General features: G+C 44.1%; 1 protein-coding gene across 3 annotated transcripts in view; it reads right to left on the minus strand.

The window, feature by feature from the left end:
* Nucleotides 1-17918, minus strand: part of Znf567 (zinc finger protein 567) — a 25939-nt gene extending 8021 nt beyond the window's left edge. Inside the window, exons 1-6 of one of the 3 annotated variants that reach the window (XM_042268163.2) lie at nt 17713-17812; nt 14971-15167; nt 13612-13663; nt 12342-12468; nt 11935-12021; nt 486-8228 (exon numbers count right to left, since the gene is read on the minus strand). In XM_042268163.2, the coding sequence (XP_042124097.1) occupies nt 6511-8228; nt 11935-12021; nt 12342-12468; nt 13612-13620 (1941 nt within the window). In that variant the 5' untranslated portion in view covers nt 13621-13663; nt 14971-15167; nt 17713-17812 and the 3' untranslated portion in view covers nt 486-6510. Of the gene's footprint in view, nt 1-485; nt 8229-11934; nt 12022-12341; nt 12469-13611; nt 13664-14970; nt 15290-17712 lie in introns of those variants that run through there. The other 2 variants (XM_042268159.2, XM_076546298.1) reach the window with 2 other exon arrangements.
* Between the last annotated feature and the right edge of the window lie 5248 nt (nt 17919-23166).

The following is a 23166-nucleotide window of genomic DNA, read 5'->3' on the forward strand; positions in this document are numbered from 1 at the left end:
CCTCCCCTTCCAAATAGGAAATCTCTGTCCCCTTTACTTGCCCTGCTTAGCTGTGTATAAAACAACAATTTTAAAGTTTTCTTTCAATATCATGAAATGACACAATGAAAAATTGGTCTCTTAATTCTGCATTAATTCCTGACCATAATTTTTGTGGTGCTGGGTTTGGAACCTAGGGCTTGGTGCTTGTTAATTGAGTGTGCTGTGCTGTATATCCCAGGCCTATGACTGTAGTAGTGTATGTATGTAGTGACCACATAACCAGTGTTTTCCTTTACAGGTGCTCAACTTCAGTGTACATTAGAATCACTGCTCAGCTTGTCACTGTCCTCTGGCTTGTGAGTCATTAAGTTTCAGATGGGTTCTGGGAATCTGCATTGCTAACAAGTTCCCAAGAGATTCTTATGTTCTTCTAGAGACACTTCAGATCCACCAGTCTAACCATTTCTATCTGTAGGATTGTGCTGTCATTTTGTGTGTGTGTGTGTGTGTGTGTGTGTGTGTGTGTGTGTGTGTATGTGTGTATGTGTGTGTGTGATTTCACAGCAGCTTAGTGGAGAGCAAATTTTGACTCCTCAGGATTAGAGCAATAGAAAGCTTTGCAAATCAAATGTTTGTGTGTCCCCCTAGGTTTGTGAGTATAATCAGTGGCAGAATTCCTGACCAGCACACATGAGATCTTGGGGTGGATCTGACCATGTGACCAGAGGACAACTTGCATGGATAAGTTCTGTTCTACCATGTGTGTCCCAGGGATTACACTTAAGCCGTTAAGCTTGGTGGCAAATGCCTTTACCCGCTCAGCCACCTCACTCATCCAATTTCTAAATAATTTTGTTAACAAAACTAAGAATCCAAAAGCAATCCTTTTCTCTGGTAAGAGTTTTTGGATTCTGTTCTGAGGTTATGTTAAAACTAGAGGCTAAGAAGAAGCCTGGGACAAGCATATTTAGAGAAAAGATGGTCCACATTGCCATGTTGACGGTAGCCAGCTTTTGGATTCGTCTAGAGGAAGAAAGCTGTCTCCAGCGTTAATGTGGCCAGGTGTTCGTTTCCAGCAATGGCTTAGAAACCAAGAGGACAAAAGGTGTGATTGTACCTGTATGGATCAGTGTGAGTGTGTTCAAGGCCAGCCTGGTCTACGTAGATGTTCTAGGACAACCAGTGCTGCATTGACTGTCTCAGAAAGAAAAGGAAAAAGGGGAGTGCTGGGGGTGACATCTGACAACACCGTTTGTACCATAGCTTATCTCCAGTTACACCTATTTCAAAGCCTTGGTTACATTTTTATGTAAATCTCAAGCAGTGTTCAGCTGCAGAGTACACAGTAAATGTTTGCTGCTATTAATAATGAATGGGAGATGGGAAGGGTCTGGCTCTACTTAAGAGCCCTTGAAGAGGACCCAGGCCGGGTTGTTCATCACTGTCTGTAACTCCAACTCCAGGGGATCCATGCCCACTTTTGGCGGCATCTGCAGCCAGTTGTACGTGCCATACACAGACATATAATTCTCGAGTAAAAATACTGAAAGACAAAATACTGTGCTAGAAGCCTAGAGGTGACTCAGCGTGAAGCTTGGACATGATCTGGACATGAATGAGGTAGGCAGTGAGGGAGCAGTGGTGGGTTTGGAGGATGGATGTGCACTGTGCCAGCTGTGTGATGTGATGGGGGATTATGCAGACATTCGCCACTGTGTGAGTTTGCAAGGCTGTTTCTCCTGGCCAATACTATATTGTATATATGCATGTATATGTCAATGTCCATGGAGTGGAGAAGATCTGGAGCTGGAGTTTTGGGTAGCTATCAGCCATCCTGTGTGGATGCTGGGAATGGTCCTCTGCAAGAGCATTAGCGCTCTTTCTCTTCAGTCATCCCTCCAGCCTTCCCAAATTAAAAAAAAAAATTCTTAAAAGCACATTTGTCTTTTATGTGTATGTATGGACACTTGGCATGTCACAGCACATGCAGAGCTCAGAGGATAAGTTTGTGGAGTTGGGCCTTACCTTCCACATATGTGTCTCTGGGAATTAGTTTGGCACCCAGAACTTTGACTAAGCCATCTCCCTGGTTCTCTGGCCAACTCTGGATTCTGTGTGGAGGAGATGGGTTTGGAGATTCTGTGGTACCATGACTGCCTTTTGTGTTACTTTGTTAAGAGTTCAGTGGAGTTAAGTGTGGTGGTGCTCACCCATAATTTCAGTACTCCGGAGGCTGAGGCAGGATTACCAAAAGTTTGAGACCAACCCAGGCTATAGGATGAGATCTGGGCGTCCTGGGCTACAGAGTTAAGTCTACATTTTAAAAGAGGAGGGGTGCTGGCGAGCTGGCTCAGCAGATAAGAGCACTTACTGCTATTCCAGAAGATGGGCTCAGTTTCCAGTTCCAGAGGATCCCATGCTCTCCTGTGGTTCCCACAGGTACCCCCACCCATGTGGTATAAAAATATTTAGAGTAAAGGGAAGTAGAGATGGAGTGTACATTTCTTCATTTGTGTGCATGTGGCATTATAGCACTTACTGGCTAGCCAATCTAACCTAATTGGTGAGCCCCAGGCTGCAGTGAAAGATCTAATAAAAACTAAGTGAATAGCACTGTAGGAATATCAGACCTCTACACAAATTTACACACAAAAGAATGTGTGTACACATACATGGGCATTTTCTTTTTTTTTTTTTTTTTTTTTTTTTTTGGTTTTTCGAGATAGGGTTTCTCTGTGTAGCTTTGCGCCTTTTCCTGGAACTCACTTGGTAGTCCAGGCTGGCCTCGAACTCACAGAGATCCGCCTGCCTCTGCCTCCCAAGTGCTGGGATTAAAGGCGTGCGCCACCACCGCCCGGCATGGGCATTTTCTTTCATAAAGATAAATGTAGAGATAAATTTTTTAAGGTGAATGTCAGATTTTTTAAAATGCCAATTCAGTTTGAGTGTCAATTCAAAAAATTTGCAGGTATTTATTACATTTGAAAACTCATGTAACATAAATGTCAGCTCCAAATGGAGTTCTAGATATACCAAAGTAGTATTTTCCCAGAAATCTTGAAATGTTCTCAGATTCTTGTATCGAATTTAGAAGATTGAGGCTACACATTTCCACTGACCCCAGGATGAGGTTTACACTGTGTTGAAATGCATAAAGTATTTGCCTTGGTATAACTTGCCATAATTGCAGTCTCATTTGGAAAGCTGTTAGGATTTGTAACTTTGTATTCCTAAACCGGTGGTCACCTGGAAGACCCATGTTTAATTCATTTAAATAAACAGTTAAATCCACTAGAAATTATAATCCAATCCATTAGAAATGGTAAGATTTTGCTTTTGAAATTATAAACAACCAGACAGTATTGCAGATCTTTTCAACATTTGGCCTTGACTTAGCCATCTTACTTCTGAGAGGTAAATGATGCCTTCATAGCTTCAATACCATGAAGGAATTCAGTCCTTTTTTTCCTTTTTCATGTGTATAGTTTATATGTGCTTTTATATGTGGAGTGTACAAGTACATGCATGTATGTGTATACGGGCGGATCTAGAGCTGGCTCAGTGGGTAAAGGCACTTGCTGACAACCGGTGTGGATTGGAAGAACAGAACTGATCTGCTCGGGTTTTCTCTGGAGTTCCACAAACATGCAGTACGCTGACTCCCAAAAGTCTTTTAAAATGGAAAATGGGCTGGAGTGAAGCACAGAAGAGCACTAGCTGGTCTTCCAGAGACCAGGGTTCGAACTCCAGCACCCATGGGACAGCTCACAAGTGTTTGTTAGCTCTAGTCCCAGGTGATGTCACCCTCTTCTAGCCTCCAAGAGTGCTGCATGCACGGTGCACAGACATACATGTAAATAAAACATCCATGCACACGAAACATCCATACACACAGTTAAGAAAATCAACAGACCCCCATGATTTGTGATTTTCAGGGACCCATTTTTCCCCTAACATGTTTTACCTGGAAAGGTGATTAAAACTAGGGCCTTGTTGCCGGGTGTTGGTGGCGCACGCCTTTAATCTCAGCACTCGGGAGGCAGAGCCAGGCGGATCTCTGTGAGTTCGAGGCCAGCCTGGGCTACCAAGTGAGCTCCAGGAAAGGCGCAAAGCTACACATAGAAACCCTGTCTCGAAAAACCAAAAAAAAAAAAAAAAAAAAAAAAAAACCTAGGGCCTTGCATGTACTAGGCCAGTGTTCTAGCACCGAGCTACATCCATAATGCTACTTTTTTCATCAAGATTGGGTCTTGTTAGCTTGTTAGCTCAGCCTTGCTCTGAACTTAGGAATCTCTTGCCTTGGTGTTTCCAATGCCTTGGATTACTGGTCTGTACCCTAAAACCGGCTGGTTAGTTAAAGGTCTATTTAACATGGAAAGTTCACTCCAGTCTAGGCACTCTTCTCTCAGCTCTCAGTTGTCCGCACTTAACCTCTACTCTAGCGTGAACTCTCTGATATGGTATAAGTGAGGGCTATAAGCACCCCTAAAACTATAGCTTTTTCCCTAAGTAAGAATTGTTGGTTTTGTGTAAGTGTTGAGGCATGGCTAAAGACTTCAACATTCATTGCATTTACACAGACAAAGATAGCCTCTTTGAGACTGCACCTCAAAAGCCCGGTCCGATACAGCCCAGTCTTGCCTTGAACTCACGCGGTCCTGTCTCAGCTTAATTGTTGAGATCACAGGCTTGTGCCACCATGCCCAGACTGTAAGGTTTATTTTTAGCAAATGTTATCTGTAGGTGAGAGCATGTCAAAGCTACTGAAATAGATCACTCCATGGGTGTAAAGAAAGGGTTTTTTTTGTAAACATGAAACTGTCATGTGCCTCTCTCTCAGGTGGTAGAGAGAGTTGCCAGAGGCATTTGGGGGTCCAGAGCTGCCTTGGCCACCCTAAGGGGGTGGAGAGAGGAGTTAAAGGGCTGGGGCTTTAAGAGAGCAGGTAGCTGCAGAGTTGGAGGAAGCTTCAAGCTGGTACAGCTTGGAAGTTTAGGGCCAGAGGAGCCCAGGGGCTTTGATATGCACCACAGCTCCATGGTAATAGGGGTTGAAGAAACCTGGAAGTTAGCATGGGGCTTTGATCTGTAACCAGATGCCTCATTTGCCTGAAGAAGGAAGACATAAGGAAAGTGGCTCTTCTGTGAGCTTTTATAAACCCCTCCCTAAAGCAATCTCTGGTCCAGCCTGAGCTGAGCCCAGACCGTCATTCTGAACAATGTCACTGGACTGCCTTTTTTTTTGGGGGGGGGGGGGCCCTAACATTATCCAGTTTGAATGGCTGTTTAAAGAGTTCTGGTTGGTTTTGTTTTGTCTATCTATCTGTCTATCTTTCTATCTTTGTGTGTGTTTTCCTTCAAAACAAGGTTTCTCTGTGTAGCCCTGGCTGTCCTTGTCCTATAGACCAGGCTGGCCTCAAACTCAGAGATCTGCCTGCCTTGGCCTCCTACTCAGTGCTGGGATTAAAGGCATGCACCACCAGGCCTGTCTGGTTTGGCTTTTTCACGTTGATTATATTTAATCATTTTATGAAAGGTCTTGAGATATATGACAGAATCTACCATAACTGCAAAGACCTCCATGTTGGAAGGAAAAATTCCTCTGTTTGGTATTAAGTAATAAGAAATGCATACACATATGTAAACACCGAAAGACATACCAGAATATAGCAGTATTTTTATGGCAGTTATCAAAAATATAATTATCCACAAATATGATAACTAGAAGTATATTCTTAAATGAATATTAAAAACTAACTTGCTACTACCACATGCTGTTGTACTGATCTTGAAAATGCGACACAAAGCCGGATGTTAAAAAAATCCAAGATGTATGATGAACCATGCTTAAAATTTAAAAATATGAGCCAGCAGTGGTGATGCATGCCTTTAGTCCCAGCACTCGGGGATACGGAGGCAGTCACATCTGTGAGTTATAGGCCAGCCTGGTTATAGAGTTCCAAGACAGCCAGAACTACAGAGAAATCCTGTCTCAAAAAACCGAAGGAAAAATATATGCAAATGCACTTACAGGGAAAGCAGCAGCTATTTTTTAGTAATATAGAATACAATGAAACTTAGGGTTCATTTTTATTCTTATGGAAATTAATGCTGATAACCATTTTACAGTGTGTTCCTACATGTTCTACAATTTTTTGTTGTTTTGAGATGGTCTTTCCCATGTAGCCCTGGCTGGCCTGAAAGCAGGTATGTAGGTCAGGTTGCTCTAAAACTATGACCTCCTTGCCTTTCCCACCAAAGTGCTGGCATGTCTAAGTGTGCACACCACACACAATTGGAAGTAGTTTTCATAAAGTATTTAAAGTCAGCAGAACAGTCTCAAAGTTACAAATTACCTTCACAGCTGACACAGTTCAACAATGACCATAAATATTTCCTATGCTAGGGAGCAGTAAATAGTACTGTGGCAGGGAACTCTAATAACTACTGTGATATGTGTAAGCATGGTTTTCTTTTTGAAACTGCAGGTTTACAATAATTGGAAAGACTTTACAAAGACATCACTTTCTTTTATTCTATTAGCATATTTTCTCTATGAATCCTTTGATGGACAATGAGGTTCCTCTTATAACTAAAGGACTTGCCACAGTCCTTACACACATAGGGTTTCTCACCTGTGTGAGTTCTTTGATGAACAATGAGATTTGTTTTTTGACGGAAGCACTTTCCACATTCATTGCATTTATAGGGTTTCTCTCCTGTATGAGTTCTTTGATGATGAATGAGGTAAGACTTCCTGCTAAAAGCTTTCCCACACTGAGGACACTCATAGGACTTCTGCCCTGTATGTATTTTCTGATGTACAGTGAGGGTTGCTTTTTGGCGAAAGCTCTTCCCACACTCATTACAAACATAGGGTTTCTCCCCAGTATGAATCCTCTGGTGTAGATTGAGATTTGTCTTTTGACTGAACGATTTCCCACACTCGTTACATTCATATGGTTTTTCTCCTGTGTGAGTTCTGTGATGATCAATGAGGTAGGACTTCATTCTGAAGGCCTTCCCACAACGAGGACATTCATAAGACTTCTCCCCCGTATGCGTCCTCTGGTGGGCCACAAGAGTTGTTTTCTGGCGGAAGGACTTACCACACTCCTTACACAGATAGGGCTTCTCCTCGTTATGAGTTTTCTCATGAAGAGCAAGTGTTGTTTTCTGGGAGAATGATTTCCCACATTCCTTACAAATATAGGGCTTCTCCCCTGTATGAGTCCTCTGGTGGACAGTGAGGTTTGCTTTCTGGTGGAAAGATTTCCCACATTCTTTACAAATATAGGGTTTCTCCCCTGTATGAATTCTCTGATGGAGGGAGAGCGTTGTCTTTTGACGGAAAGACTTCCCACAGTCATGACACTCATATGGCTTTTCTCCCGTGTGAGTTCTCTGATGACGAATAAGGTGGGACTTCAGTCTGAAGGCATTCTTACACTGTGGACATTCATATGACTTCTCTCCTGTGTGTGTTCTCTGGTGATCAGTGAGGGCTGTCTTTAGGCGGAAGGACTTACCACACTCATTACAAACAAAGGGTTTTTCTCCCGTGTGAGTTCTCTGATGGTCAATGAGATATGACCTCCTTCTAAATGCATTTCCACACTGATGACACTGATAAGGCTTTTCCTCTGTGTGAATCGCCAGATGCAGAATCAACACTGACCTCCTGCAGAAGGACTTCCCACATTCTGTGCATATATGATTTTTTTCAGTATTTGTTGCTCTTTTCTTTTTGTTATATATGGATGGATTTTCCCCTATGTATGCTCTATTTTGTGTATTTGAGCTTCCCTTCCTAAGAAATGGCTTCTCACAGTCATTATATCCAAATGACTGTGCTGGAGTTCCTATTTTCTCATGTTGTACCAGTACATCACTGTGACTGCAAGCCTTGGCACTTTGAGTATGGAACTTGATTTCAGGATGTCCCATGTCTTGCATGGAATTTGGGCATGATTTCAAATATCCATCATACTCATTAAATCTCTTTCGTGCAGGACTTAGATTACTGTTAATTAATTCTGAAACATTTTCTAAAATATTTCCATGAGTGTCATATTCAGGAGGTAGATCTTTGGAATTAGTAGGACTGTTCATTAGGGTAAATGTCTTTTGATACATATTACTCTTCTTTTTAGTTAGTTCTTTATAGTTAATATATACAAATGATCTAGAATACTTATCTTGGTGTTCCTTGAATTTCATTAAAAACTCACTTGATCTCCAGTTTTCTTCTGGAAAAGAATAACAACTAGTGAATTTCTACAAATTTGCTAGGTAAAAGAATTATGAAGCAATCTAACATGTGAAAGACCTATAGCAACCCACTTCCAGGTTATAAAGCAAAACAAAGAAGAATAGAAAACCTACGGACGAACATGAAGCATAAATACAAAGTGTGCTTCAATGTAAAAAAGAATGAATAAAAACACTGTTAATGCCTCTTGAACTGTAAATAATTATATACAGAAAGTAATACAAACCAAATAAGGAATGGTGTAAGAGGAATTCAGGGTTGGGAAGACTCTTAAATGATGAAACAGATCTATCAACGGAATCAAAGTAATGTAAGATGAACAATAAGGTAGAAATATTTGTTAAGAGAAATCACAGGAAAGATAACTATTGCAGGAAACATCACCCAAATTTTTATACACAAGCCTCTCAATTACTGTGGTGAAACAGCCAGTCATGTTGCTCAGCCCCCTTTACAGAAAGCACCACAGGCTCACTAATCTTTTAAAGGATTAGTCTCTTGGAATCTAGAAAAGCATTCCTATAATTCCTATAACTAGCTCTGAGGCTACTGAAGAGGTAGAACTATTTTGCCATGTAACAGGAGAACTAGGAAAATGCCTCTAACAAGAAGTTTAATACAGAGTGGTGTGTACAACTGCTGAACTCACCCTGCTAAACTGACTCTAAAACTCCTGGGATAACTTGTTTTCAGATGCTTATCTCTTTATCTTAGTGCATAATCAAGATTTGAGCAAGTAAGAAGATGTTTAGGTGGTGAGAAGGCCAAGGCAGAAAGTGAACGGCACCCTCTAAAATGTTGGGTCATCCGAGCCAAGTGACAACAGCCCAAGTTTGTGGTGTTTTCATCAATTTTCAGCTTTATTGCCAAGTGTAGGGTGCACGTGTGAAATCCCAGCACTTGTGAGGCAGAGACAAGGGGATTGAGTGTTTGATGTCAGTCGTGGCTACATGGTGAAAACCAGCTGAACAAACTCCAGGGTGGGATGTAGCTCAGCAGTGGAGCGTCTGTCCAGCATGGACAAGGCTCTGGGGTCTATCCTCAACCCTGCAGCCAACAACAGAACAGTAACAACACCAAAAGCCTACACATACTCCCTTCCATTGCTTCAAGCTCTACTTGAAACTTGGGTATAATTATCATCTAGAAAATTCATTGCAAAAACAAAAATCTTTTGAAACATAATAGGATTTCATGTAGCCCCGGCTCACCTCAAACTTGTTATGTACCAAAAATGACTCTGAACAGTTTTTAACTTTTAGATTTATTTATTGTATTTCATGTGAGTGTTTTGCCTTCACCTATGTGCATCAAATGTGTGCTTGGTGCCCATGGATGTCAGAAGAGGCTATCAGATCTAGAAGTGGACTTATGGATGGTTGTGAGCCACCAAGTGGGCTGGGAAGCAAAGTTCTCAGAAGAGCAGCCAGCATGGCCTCAAACTCCTGCTAGTCCTCCAGTTCAGCTTCTGAAGTGTTTGGAATACAGGCAGGCACCACCAAACTTAGCAGCAAAAACTTAAAGTCTTGCGTTTTCTCATAAATATCTCATAAAATACTGTCTGGAGAGTACCCTTTCTTATTGAAAAGGATGTTTGGAACTGGAAAGATGTCTAAACAGTTAAGAGAACCCAGATTCAGTTCCCAGCACCCATATGAAAGCTCACAACTGTCTATAAGTTCAGTTCCTGAGACTCTGACACCTCTTCTGGCCTCAGACCCCAGGTATGTATATAGTACACATATATACATGCAGGCAAAATACTTACACATGTAAAATAAAAATACACAAATTCAAAAAATCTTTTGGTTGGAAAGGGTGGCTTACACCTTTCATTTCTATCACCGAGGAGATGGAGGCAGAAGAATTTTTCTTTCTTTCTTTCTTTCTTTTTTTTTTTTTTTTTCTGAGACAGGGTTTCTCTGTGCAGCTCTGTCTGTCCTGGAACTCACCAGGCTGGCCTTGAACTTACAGAGACCCACCTGCGTCTGCCTCCCAAATGCTGGGATTAAAGGTGAGCGCTACCACCACCCGCCTCAGCAGAAGAATTTCTATGAGTACCAGGCTAGCCTAGGCTACAGTTGTATGTTGTGATCTTCTTTGAATGCCTGAGTTCACAATATTACTGTGAATCTCAGAGCGATGATGTTTTCTGGGATTAAACCACTTTGGTCAGAATAGGGTCACAGCCTAAGCAGGTGTATTTGAAAAGAGCTCAGTAGTACAGGCTTTCTGAATGGATGACAAAAGTATCTCTTACACAGCTCCATTCACACATTTCCTCCCAGTGCTGGGGGCTAAACCTAGGGCCTCATGCTCCACATATAACTGTTTACTCTGAATATTCAACACATTATATGCCAGATTTGTCTTCAATAGATCTTATCTTTGGGAGAAAGAATCTTGAAGCATAGAGTATCTATAAATAATGTTTGTGTCTATATGAACCGTGTGTAGTACTGGAAGCAGACAGATGTGACAGGAAATAGTCACCAGCAGTTCATGGGAAAGAAAACACAAACAGCAGAAGAGTGTGCTGGTACATGGCCTAACACCCAGCAGCTGGAAGCCTAAGGCAGGAGGATCATGAGTTCAAGGCCAGCCTGGGCTAAATAGCAAGTCACTTTCTCAAAGAAAACAGCAAAGAGAAAAAAAACATTAACTGAACACTGAGAGAAAGAGCGTGTAGTACATTTTTGTTCCATTGGGGCAAATATCTTTAGTAACAAGCAAGTTTGGGGAGAAATGATATGTAGTTTTTGGTTATTCTATGGTGTTGGAGGTGAGTCCACGCTTTAGTATGTCAGGCAAGAGGTTTACCATAGAGCTTGGCCACTGCCCATTTACTTATTTAGACATGCTCGCTCCCCTGTTGGCCTTGAACTCCTTTGTTTATTCATTTATTTGTTGCACTTATAGATCTCCAAAGAAACCAGAAATGTTAAGCACCTAGGATTGTTCTTTTAAAAGGAAGGACATATGACCTGTTTTCCAGAAGGCTGGGATTTGGAGGTGATTAATAGCCTGGTGATCTGTGTTATCTGTTGGGCCAGGCCACATCAAGCCCTTACAATCAGGACCAGAGGTGGCTAGTAGCCCAAATGACTTCTATGCTATCTATATGACCAAGGCCAGGCCAGATCCTCCCCTCATGTTAATATAGGGTAGCCTATCTCCAGAACGCATCTCCTTGGAAGAAATGACATGTACCCTGAGTTGAGTCTCAGTGTAATTATGCCTCCTCATGCACCAGGGTTTGTGTTACACCAGAAAACATTTCCAAATTGTACTATCCTTAAATATGCTAGCAATAAATCCCCTGGATCAGACTCTCTAGAAGCTTGATCCAGCCTGGCCAACTAGGTCGGGCCAATCAGAGTTTTCATTCTCGCCTCGGCAGATCGTTTCCCTGCCTGCTATGACACGTGCAAGGACCCCTCATCCCCTCATCCCCTCAAGCACGCGCCCCTGCTGGCCTCGAGCTCCTGGACTCAGCTCCTAGGACTCCCGTCGTGTCCAACAGGCCTGGCTCAGAATTTTGGTTCAGTTTTGTAGGTGAGCCGGTTACTTCAAAAGTTAGGAAATTTTAAGAACTTTTAAAACATTTCAATGATATTCCTGGTTACCTGCTTCCTTCAGTTTTACTTTCTATTATCTTTCATGTCTGGAACTCAGAAACTCACCTAAGCAGACATGACCTGCAAATGATGTCCACGGTTCTTCCCCTCTCTCCAATCTGAGGATGACATCGGGTTTAGACACGTCACACCCTGATAAGGGGGAGAAGGAAGCGATAATGAGCAAGGTAGCTGGGGACCCAGCCAAAGAGGGTAGGTGAGGGAGATGAGGGAACAATCTCAACATGTGACTGCACATGTGCAGAAGCTCAAAAAATACTAAAGGTGACTAAGGTGCATGGCTGAATGTCTCTCTTTGGCATAACAGCAAACCTAGCTCCTTGCTCTAGGAGCCGAAGAGCAAATACCCCTCCTGCAAACCAAAGGGTCTCTTGGCTCCCATGACTGGAATTCGAGAGCACAGCTACTTAGGTGCCCTGAGAGGAAATAAGCAGCGTCACAGCTTCCCATACCTATGGAGATTAGGTGGCCGTAGTTTTCCAGCATCACATCCATACACAGGGTCTTCTGAGCAGGATCCAGCTGCTGCCACTCCTCCTGACTGAAGTCCACAGTCACATCCTTGAGTGACAGGGACCCCTGCAGTGCAGAATTTGGAACTTGTGAATTTGTGTGTTAACTGACACACGTTAACTAGATACTGGGAATGGCTGTGGGCTCATCCTTCTACACGCTGTGAATATGTATTACTCTCATTGGTTAATAATAAAACCGACTGGCCTATAGCAAGGCAGGATAAAGTCAGGCGGGACAATCGAACCGAGAACTTGGATGAAGAAGGGTGGAGTTGAGAGAGATGCCAGTGAGCTGCCCAAAGAAGCAAGACGCTAGAGGACAGATAAAGCCATGAGCCATGTGGCAATACATAGATTATTAGGAATGGGTTAATTTAAATGTAGGAGCTATTGGCCGAGCATTTTGTAATTACTATAAGCTTCCGTGTTTATCTAGGACTGGGTGGTTGGGACAGGAAAACTACTCTTTAAACATTTCTTTAGATTTATTTTATGTGTATGGGTGTTTTGCCTGCATGTGTGTCTGTGCACCACACATGTGCCTGGTGCTCTTGGAGGTTAGAAGACGGTGTCAGAGTCCCAGGAACTGGAGTTAGACAGTTGTAAGACACCATGTGGGTGCTGGGAACTGAACCCGGGGCCTCTGGAAGAGTAACGAGTGCCTGGCATCTCTACAGCCCTGGGAACTACTCTTCTCCCCGCTTCTTGGTGGCAGGCACATAACCTGACTCAGCAGGTAAAGGCACTAGCTGCCTGATGATGGAGTTCAATCTTGGTTCCACATGGTAAAGGAGAGAACCGACTCCTGTAAGTTGTGCTGACATCCACATGAATGCTGTGGTACATGCATGTTCACATACACACAGACACAGGTGAACACTAAGGAAAGTAAAAATGTAATTAAACCATGACTTATCTGGAGTTGCTCCATGCCTACAATGTGCACGTGTTTACTGGGAACCAGACTCTAACATATGTGCTCCCCGGGCATGAACACAGGAGAGTACATAGGAATATAAACCTACAGCCCACTGTAGCACACACATAAGTCATGGTGTCTCACAAGACAGAAGAAATTCTCTGGCTTCACCAATGACATCAATTTTCTCTACTTCAAAATCAAAGTGGAGGGTTGGGGGGAGGGGAGATAGTTTGACAGGGTAGAGGAAAACAAGCAACTTCCCAAGGAGGGGAGCCATTACCTCACCTGAGCCATGGTTTTGAGATCTGGGCTCCTCTTCAGGAACGTCGGGTAGTTCCTAAAATAGCAAAGCCAAGAAGGGTAAGGGTGGGCACGTGAGAATTTACTCCCTTACAGCTAGCTCTCATGGCTTACACTAAATTAAAACATCTCTGTGTGTTGATTCTTTTCTCCTTTGTACATCCTAATGCATGGAATATATTGGAGCTAAGGAGCTATTTCATTCCCACACCTCAAGATACAGGCTTTCGGAACACGATGGAGCAAGGACAAGTGGCAACCTACCCCAAACAGCCTACAGTTATGGATGGCTTCCGGCCGCTCCCTAACAAGGCTGTACCCTGTGTAACAATCCATGGGGCTACCTGACACCCCACACCTGAGGAGCACTGTGGACGCAGCCTGCTCATGATTATCTAACAGGCACCAATTCTGGTTCCAGTTTGAGTTCTCTCCTCACTGGAGAAGAAAAGCTTAGGTTTAAAAACAACCAGTTTCTTTCTACAAATGTGCTCTTATAATTCATTACATTTTCCTATTGGGTTATTTTTATTTTACAGATGTGTTAGTTCTTTGCTTTTTGAGACATTGTCTTACGCAGCCCAAGATGGCCTGAAATTTGCTACATAGATGAGGATGACCTGGAACTCCTGATCCAACCACCTCCTTTTTAAATTTATTTATTTTATGTGCATGAGTATTTTGTGTGCATGTATGTACATACACCATGTGCATTATGGTACCCTCAGAGGACAGAAGATGACAGACAGCTGTGACCTGCCACATGGGTGCTGGGAACAGAACTCAGGTCCTTTGCAAGAGCAACACATGCTCTTAACCCCTGAGCCAACTCTCCAGCCACTGACTGCCTTTTTTACAGGATGGTAACTTCTGATTCAGTCCCAGTGAAATCCCAAAGACAGTACAAGAGGCAAATGTCAAGGGTCCTTCACTCACACCCATAAACCCTGTTTTCTCCTCTGTAAAGTTTTGTGTCCATTAGTTTAACTCATACCTCAATAAGCTGGAAAGCTGAGAACAACATATTTTTTTTTTTTGTTTTTTGTTTTTTCGAGACAGGGTTTCTCTGTGTAGCTTTGCGCCTTTCCTGGAGCTCACTTGGTAGCCCAGGCTGGCCTCGAACTCACAGAGATCCGCCTGCCTCCGCCTCCCGAGTGCTGGGATTAAAGGCGTGTGCCACCAACGCCTGGCAAGAACAATATATTTTTAAGTGGGTAAGTTGTTTTTAGAATACAACTTTTCTGAGGGAAGAAAAATGTATGTTTATAAGCAAAGGGCTTCTTGCAGGTGCCATGAGAACATTGGACAAAAAAATGTATAAAACCAGAAGGCAGTAATTCTCACCTTAACTCTAGATGAAGCCCCCAAGGGTGGTGGCTGCTTGGGTTGTGTTGGATCCTACCCAAGAGGACTCCTGGGACAAACAAGATCTACCCAGACAAGTGGGCCCTGCATGTCCCGAGGGACAGGAGGCTGTGGCTGGAGAAGAGCTGAACACATGAGAACGGAAGTGTATCTGGAGGGTCCAGATGCAGCTTCTCCTGGGAAATAAGAGAAGATATCCTAAATTACAGAGCTACCAGCTACGATGGCCTCCTACTGTCCTTTGAACTCTGATTTCTCTTTCCCAGCTCCCAATCCATTCGAGCTAGAGACTTCGCACCTGCAGAAGTAAAGAGACAAAACGGGGGTTGGAGAACTGGGGGAGGGGGGTCATGGATGTGCCTTTCACACTGTAGGCTTTCAAAAGCAGGAAGAATTTGCTTTAAAAAAAAAAATAAAGCTGGGTGGTGTGGTCCATGCCTTTGGTCCCACACTCAGGAGGCAGAGGCAGGCAGATCCCTAACTTTGAGGCTAGCCTGGTCTATGTAGTGAGTTCTAGGACAGCCAGGGCTATACAGAGAATCCCTGTCTCAAAAACCAATAAATAAACAAACAGAAAGCGTTTCAGTGGCTGGAGAGATGACGCTGTGGTCGGTGCTCTTGCATAGACAGCCTGTAACTGCACACCAGGTATCTGATGTTCTCTTCAGGCCTCTAAGGGCACACACTTTCACTCACACAAAAACCTTAAGCAAGTGTGACCAGCTAAATGACCACTATGAAACTGATCTGTATTTAAATGCCCAACAATTTTTTAGTATCTTAAGAATGCCTGGCAGTGCCGGGCGTTGGTGGCGCACGCCTTTAATCCCAGCACTCGGGAGGCAGAGCCAGGCGGATCTCTGTGAGTTCGAGGCCAGCCTGGGCTACCAAGTGAGCTCCAGGAAAGGCGCAAAGCTACACAGAGAAACCCTGTCTCGAAAAACCAAAAAAAAAAAAAAAAAAAAAAAAAAAAGAATGCCTGGCAGAGAGGGTGGAAGTGAGGGAACAGGGAGATGAGTGGGATCGGGATACGTGATGTGAAATCCACAAGAATCAATAACAAGTTAAAAAAAAATGCCTTACAAAAATTATTGAGCTTTCCATGAATTCGTATAGCAGTAGGAGAAAAAAAAATTACCCCAATAGTAATTTTGAAGTGGCGGTTAAAAGAGATTAGGGGAAGAGTGTTTCCATCTTGTTTATCTGAAGCCCTAGAGTTCATCTGAGAGTGTGAGGGGTGGACTTCCACCAAGTCAGAAAAGTGCTTTACCACTGAGCACAGGACCTGCGGGGGTTTTGTCGACCCCCACCCCCACAGGGTTTCTCCGTGTAACAGTCCTGGCTGTCCTGGAACTCACTCTGTAGACCAGACTGGCTTCAAACCCAGAGATCCTCCTGCCTCCTGAGTGCAGGGGTTAAAAGTGTGGGCCACTACTGCCATTTTTCTTTCTTTTTAAAAAACTGTATGTTCTCAAAGATGTTCTGCTTATTCCAACATATTAGTCATCATTCAATATGGGGTTTCTCAATATATACAGTGCTACTCCCTCAAATTTTTATTTTCTCTTCATAAAAAAAATAACTAGGGCCGGAGAGATGGCTCAGAGGTTAAGAGCACAAGCTGCTCTTCCAAAGGTCCTGAGTTCAATTCCCAGCAACCACATGGTGGCTCACAACCATCTGTAATGAGATCTGGTGCCCTCTTCTGGAATGCAGGGCCTGCAGGCAGAACACTGTATACATAATAAATAAATAAATAAATCTTAAAAAAAAAATAACTAAAAGTCTCAGCACATATCTTTAATCCTAGCATTCTGGAGGCAGGGGTGGGGTGGGGGTCGGTGTGTGTGAATCTCTGTAAGGTCAGGACCAACCACGGCTACATAGTCAATCTCTGTCTCAAAAAAAAAAAAAAAAAAAAGTAAAATAAAATACATAAATAGATCAGCCAGGCGGTGGTGTGGTGCACGTCTTTTATGGGAGGCAGAGGCAGGCAGATCTCTGAGACCAGCCTGGTCTACATCGTGAGCTCCAAGGCAGCCAGGGCTACACTTGAGAAACTGTCTCAAAACAAATCTACCTATTATACTTGTTAAATTGCTCATCAAATTCTACAGGCAAATAAAACGGCAACTATTCAGAAAATTTAAACAAGGCTAAGTAGCCAGGACTGAGGTTTTCTCAAGTCCCATAATGGGCAACTTAACGACTCCTCATGGACTTCCAACACAAACACTTCAAAATTAGACGTAATCAAAGCTGTACTGCTCACTGCAGTCAACAATTCCAGAAGTTCCAAAGGCAAGCGCAATCTCCGACAGTCTTACTTAACACGGAACAAAAATCCTGCCACAATCCGGTTTACTCTCCAAAGTCCTACAATCTACAATAAATAGACTGCCTTTAAAACCCAGACACAGGCGTTTCCCCCCACTATTCTTTCTGGTTAACAATAGTTAACGCCGGTAAAACTGACAGGCGCAGAGAGACACAAGTGGAGTCTCCCGGGGAAGCCCTAGGGCGCGCGCCGGCCTCGCCTCCCTCCCGGGTGCGCGCTCCCGGCTCCTGCCTCGCTGCATTCTCCCTGCTCGCCGCCTCTAAAGCCTGACTCTGTTGGCTTGTCCGTCCTAACCCGGGCTGGCGCCTTCCCCTTCAGCATCCCCAGCCGGGCTCACCCATCACCCGCCCATTTCACACGCACAGAGGACACACCAGGCTCACCTTCGACCACTGGCTAGCCGTGCGCGCCTGCGCGGTCCGGCGCGGTCGGTCTCTCCCAGGGGTCTCTGCGGCGTGTTCCTGAGTTGGCTGGCTAAGCGCGCCTTCCAGACATCCGGGTTTTGCGGACCTTGAACTACATTTCCCACAGACCACTGGGCTACCTTCAAACTTTGCAGATTTGGGGTCTGACTCTGGCATCGGTGCGCAGAGGTTTCCCAGGGTGGGCAGGGCCTGGAGCTCAGGCTTGTGTGTTTGTGGGATGAGGTCATGATTAAGTGCATGGTTGGGCTTTGATGCGGGACCTTTTGAGTGACCGTGATTACCTGTGATGTGGGCTGTGATGGATTTGAATTCATCCATCATATAACGGTGCTGCCTTGACTTAGTGTGGTACTGACTGGGTAATGGGGCCGAGCTTCATTTCTGCAGTTTGTTTTGGAGTTTATTGGAACACTCCTTGAAGACTGCAGACTATATTTAGGTTAAACAGTGGACTTCCAATAAAGCATGGTTTGATTGTCTTCCTCGGGGAACTCCCAGCCTCCAGTGCCTGACTTAATACAGCCAGCTATCAATAACATGAGTGCCGGTCTAGATGCCAATTTTTGATCTTTGTTTTTTGAGACCAATCTCTCCATTATGTAGCTCTGGCTGTTCTGAAACTCCCAATGTAGACCAGGCTGGCCTCAAATTCACAATGTAGACCAGGCTGGCCTCAAATTCACAAAGATCCATGCCTTTCTGCCTCCCAAGAGTGTTGAGATTAAAGGCTACCACACCTGGCCTCTTATTTTTAATATATCTGTGCATTAAAAAACATGTTCTCAATAAGTCAAGCGTGGTAGCACACGCCTTTAATTCCAGCACTCGGGAGGCAGAAGTAGATGGATCTTTGAGTTCAAGGATAGTCAGCTACTCCAAGAAACACTGTCTCTGCAAATCAAAAACTGAAATTAAAACATGCTATCCCTCATCAATTTGCTGCCTCCAAGCTCCGACTCCTTCCTTGCCTGCTTCACAGTATTGAAACTGGGCTTCATACATATTCCTCCTGGGCTAGCTGGGGCAGTGGTGAGCTTTTGCAGCATGATGGAGAGATGGTAGTGGATGTGTCTCCTTCCCGTTGACTTTCTCTCTTGCTGAGCTTCCCTAGTCTGTTCCTCCCACAGCAAAACCTCCAACTACTCACTCTGACATCCACTCGGAGGCTGTAGAGCAAGCTCCGAGGAACTGGCAGCAAGCTCTCTGAACTCAGCTTCTCTCTGCTCACTGGTTAGTTCAAACAAGTCCTCTTCAAGGTTGCACAACCCCCACCCTGCATCTGCAGCAGATACTGGAAAACAGGCGTTCAGACACATGAACCTGTTGGGGGCACATTTATATTCAAACCATAACTTGACATCCAGAGGCAAAGATTTTGAAGGCAGCCTTGGCTGAGTGAGCCCTTGCCTCAAAATACATTAAAAGAGAACCTCAGAACTTATATGCTGCCAGGATAGAATGTGACCCTCTAGAATGCAGGATATACATACAACCAGAGATGTTTTAAAACAAAAACTTTTAGTTATATTTGTGTGTGGAAGTCAATAGGACAGCATGCAGGAGCCAGTTCTCGGCATCATCCTGTAGGTTCCAGGGATCCAACTCAGGTCTTCAGGCTTGACAGCAATGGCCTTAATCAGCTGAGTCACTTCCCTGTCCTCTCAAACTTATTCATATAACACTGTGTCGAAAGTACTACAGCTGAGAACCAAAGGTGAAAACAGATCGCCTCCCGCTTAGTGTTATTCCCAAAGATGGAACGCACACTACTGGGCACACACAGCCACTGTGCTCTTAGAAAGAACACCCCACAAAACACACAGCCCTTCATGCTATCTCCAAATCTCCCACCCCAGACATGAAGCCTGGCACTCGAGGCTCATTATATGGTAAGTGTTATAACCAGAGCCAAGTGCACTGTCTTCCTTGTAGTGTGATTGAGTGGACTCGAGGGCAAGTGTGGTGGTTTAAATAAGAATGGCCCGGGGCTGGAGAGATGGCTCAGAGGGTAAGAACACTGGTGGTTCTTCCAGAGGTCCTGAGTTCAATTCCCAGCTACTACTCGGTGGCTCACAACCATCTATAATGAGATCTGGTGCCCTCTTCTGGCATACAGGCAGAACACTATATGCATTATTATTTTGATTGTATGTTAATAAATAAAGTTGTCCGGGGGTCAGAGCTATTAGATTACCACCACATATGCATTTAAAAAAAAAAAAGAATGGCCCATACAATTCATATATTTGAATGCTTAGTCACCAGGGAGTGGCACTGTTTGAGAAGGATTAGAAGGATTAGGAGATGTGACCTTGTTGGAGGAGGTGTGGTCTTGTTGGAGAAAGTGTGTCACTGGTGGTAAGCTTTGAAATTTCAAAAGCCCATGCCAGATCCAAGATATCTCCCCCCCCAACCCGTCTCTGTCTGTCTGTCTGTCTGTCTCTGGTTACAGATCCCAGATGTAGCTCTCAGCTACTTCTCCAGCCCACGTCTGACTGCTACCATGCTCTCTGCCATGATGATAATGATAAGCCTCTGAGACTGTAAGCAATGCCACAATTAAATGTTCTCTTTTATATGAGTTGCTGTGTTCATGGTGTCTCTTCACAGCAACAGAATAGTGTGACTAAGACACAAAGTAATTATCAAACCACATGGGCAAGGCCAGTATGTGTGTACATGCTTATACAGGATTTATACCCAACACTCCAGAGGCAGTGGCAGGAGGATCACCACAAGTTCAAGTCTAGCTTGGGCTACATGGCAAGTTCCAGATCAATGAAGCCTATATAGAGGAAACTCATCTTAGAGAAAAGAACAAAACACTCCGAGATCTTTTGTCGGGGTGTGTGAATGAGTGGGGACACAAACCAGAAGGCCCTACTGACAGTGGAGCCAGGGGAAACACCTAGAGTTTGTTTTAGAAAACTTACAGTGTGATTTATTGTTGTGTGTATATTTGCACCTTTATACATGCATGCATTTTTTTTATCTGATCACAGAGACTATGAAGCAATCCCCAGACCTCAGTCTTGTGGATGGCCTTGAGCATAATAACCCTTCTTAACTCCTCTTCTCCTTTTCTTATTATTTTTTCTTTTTTTGTTTTTTCAAGACAGGGTTTCTCTGTGTAGCATGGCAGTCCTGGACTAGCTCTGTAGACCAGGCTAGCTTCAAACTCACAGAGATCCACTTGCCTCTGCCTCTTGAGTGCTGGAATTAAAAGTGTGTGCCACCACAGCCTGGTTCTCCCCGTTTTTCTATTGGCTTAATGGTGGCTGCCCATGAGCCTACAGATATTTTAATTATCATCTTCCACCCCACAGTCCTCTACTCAGTACCCTGTCGGCCACTCAAGTAGCAGCCTGGCAGGGCTTCTGGTCATGCAGCGTGGGCTCTGAAGTGGCCATGATGTGCAGTTAAATTAAGTATCATTCTATTTATCAATAAGACTCAGAAGTCAAAGGCTGGGTGAAAATCTGCTAGCTCAGAGGCTGAGTAGCAACTAACTGACCTTGCTTTTTCATTGGAGACACCACAGGAGATTTGTCTCTTCCCTCGTCCCAAACTCCAGCCCCACCCTTCCCTTCCTGTGTGTCTTCTCTGTGTTGCTGGCCTCTTTATGGGGCCAACTCCAGTCAGCTAGTTACTGGCTCTGCCCCCTGGTTTGAGGTATAACTTTATCAGGAGTGTCAGAGTGCAATCAAAATATCCCACAGAGGTTTCCTAGTGAGATCTGAGGTTGCTTTACCCAGCAGAGCTGCATTAGGGGATGACTAGACCATGGGCATGGTTACCAGGTGTTTGGAAGGCTCTGCACTTCGCTATGAGGTTTGCTTTGATCTAGAAAGGGGGAGGTCTTTTGCCCCACCCCTTGGCATTGTTATAAAAAGCCCTTTTGAAGAGACAGAAGAGGGCAGTGGATTTTGATCCAGGTTCTTCTGAAGCTATCCTGTGTTTCTGTCTTTCTTCTTCTTGGCTAGGCCTATCTATCTAATACTTTCTTATTCCTCTCTCCTCCTCATAGGAGCCCTTTAAAAGGTAAGAGCTGGCCTCCCACAATCCCATACCTACTTTTTTTAATACTACTAGCTGAACCCTATCTTATAAACTTCTTGTCTAGATTTCTTCAACAACAGATGCAAAAGATTTTTAACCAGACTTTTAACCAATTGCTACTGCAGGATTACCAGCCCCAGCTACGAAGGCAGAGGCCTGCAGCTCCCAATCATACTCTGATGACGAAGGTCAAGTTTGCCCAAGGATTTTGATGCCCCCATTCCACAGGAAGTAGCCTAATGATAATATTGCCCCTTTCCCAACCCTTTAGTGTTTATCAGTAATACACAAAAGGGGGGAATCTAAGCCCCTGGAGGCACTGAGTGGCCAGGCCCTGCCTCTGAGGACCCCCAACCACCAGCTTCCAACAACGTAACACTCTAACTGCACAAAGAGCCACCCTGTCCCTGCCCTACAGAATAAAAAGCCCAAGCTCAGGACTCAAAATCCCACCAATCCCTGAGCTTGCTCCAAGCTCTGGACTTGAAATCCCACAATCCCCTGGAGCTGGGGCTGGTTCAGGTGGCAAAGTGCCTGCCATGCAAGCATAGAACCTGAGTTCCATCCCAGAAACCACGTGAAAAACCAGGTGTGGTGGTGCAAGCTTGTAACCCTAGTGCTTGGGAGATGGAGACACGTGGGGTTCACTGGCCAGGCATCCTATCTGTGAAACTCGAACCTATAGAGAGACCCTTCTTCATAAAACAAGATAGACAGCTTCTGAGAACCGAGGTTGTTCTCTGGAATACACCACACACACACACACACACACACACACACACACACACACACACACACACACTTCAACATATGAGTATGAACAGTATGATGTAACACGAATCTTAAAAGGTCTTATTAATAAAACTGGAGCCAGATATTGGGGTGAAAACTGAAAGATCAGAGAAACAGAACAAGCCAGCCACATTCTTACTTCTACGAAATCCTCAGCCTCAAGAGAGTGAGTTCCTATTTCCTCACGCCTTATATACCTTTCTCTGCCCAGACATCACTTCCTGGGATTAAAGGCATGTGCCACCACTGCCTGGCTGTTTCCAGTGTAGCCTTGAACTCAGAGATCCAGACGAAGTGACAGGATTAAGGGTGTATGTCACCACTGTCTGGCCTCTGTGTCTAATCCAATAGCTGGCTCTGTCCTCTGATCCCCAGGCAAGTTTATTAGGGTACACAGTGTATCACTACAGTACCATCTATAGGCCTTGGATAAAAGCTGTATTTTTTCCACTCACCTCCAATTTCAAAAGTCTTGTAGATTTTCCAGTGTTGATCAAGGGAAAGCTGAATGCTTCTGTTTCTCCAGTACATTTCGAATAAGGTATTAATTGTGGCTAAAGG

The sequence above is a fragment of the Peromyscus maniculatus genome, chromosome 1 (assembly GCF_049852395.1).
Source record: "Peromyscus maniculatus bairdii isolate BWxNUB_F1_BW_parent chromosome 1, HU_Pman_BW_mat_3.1, whole genome shotgun sequence".
In the NCBI taxonomy this organism is placed as follows: Eukaryota; Metazoa; Chordata; class Mammalia; order Rodentia; family Cricetidae; genus Peromyscus; species Peromyscus maniculatus.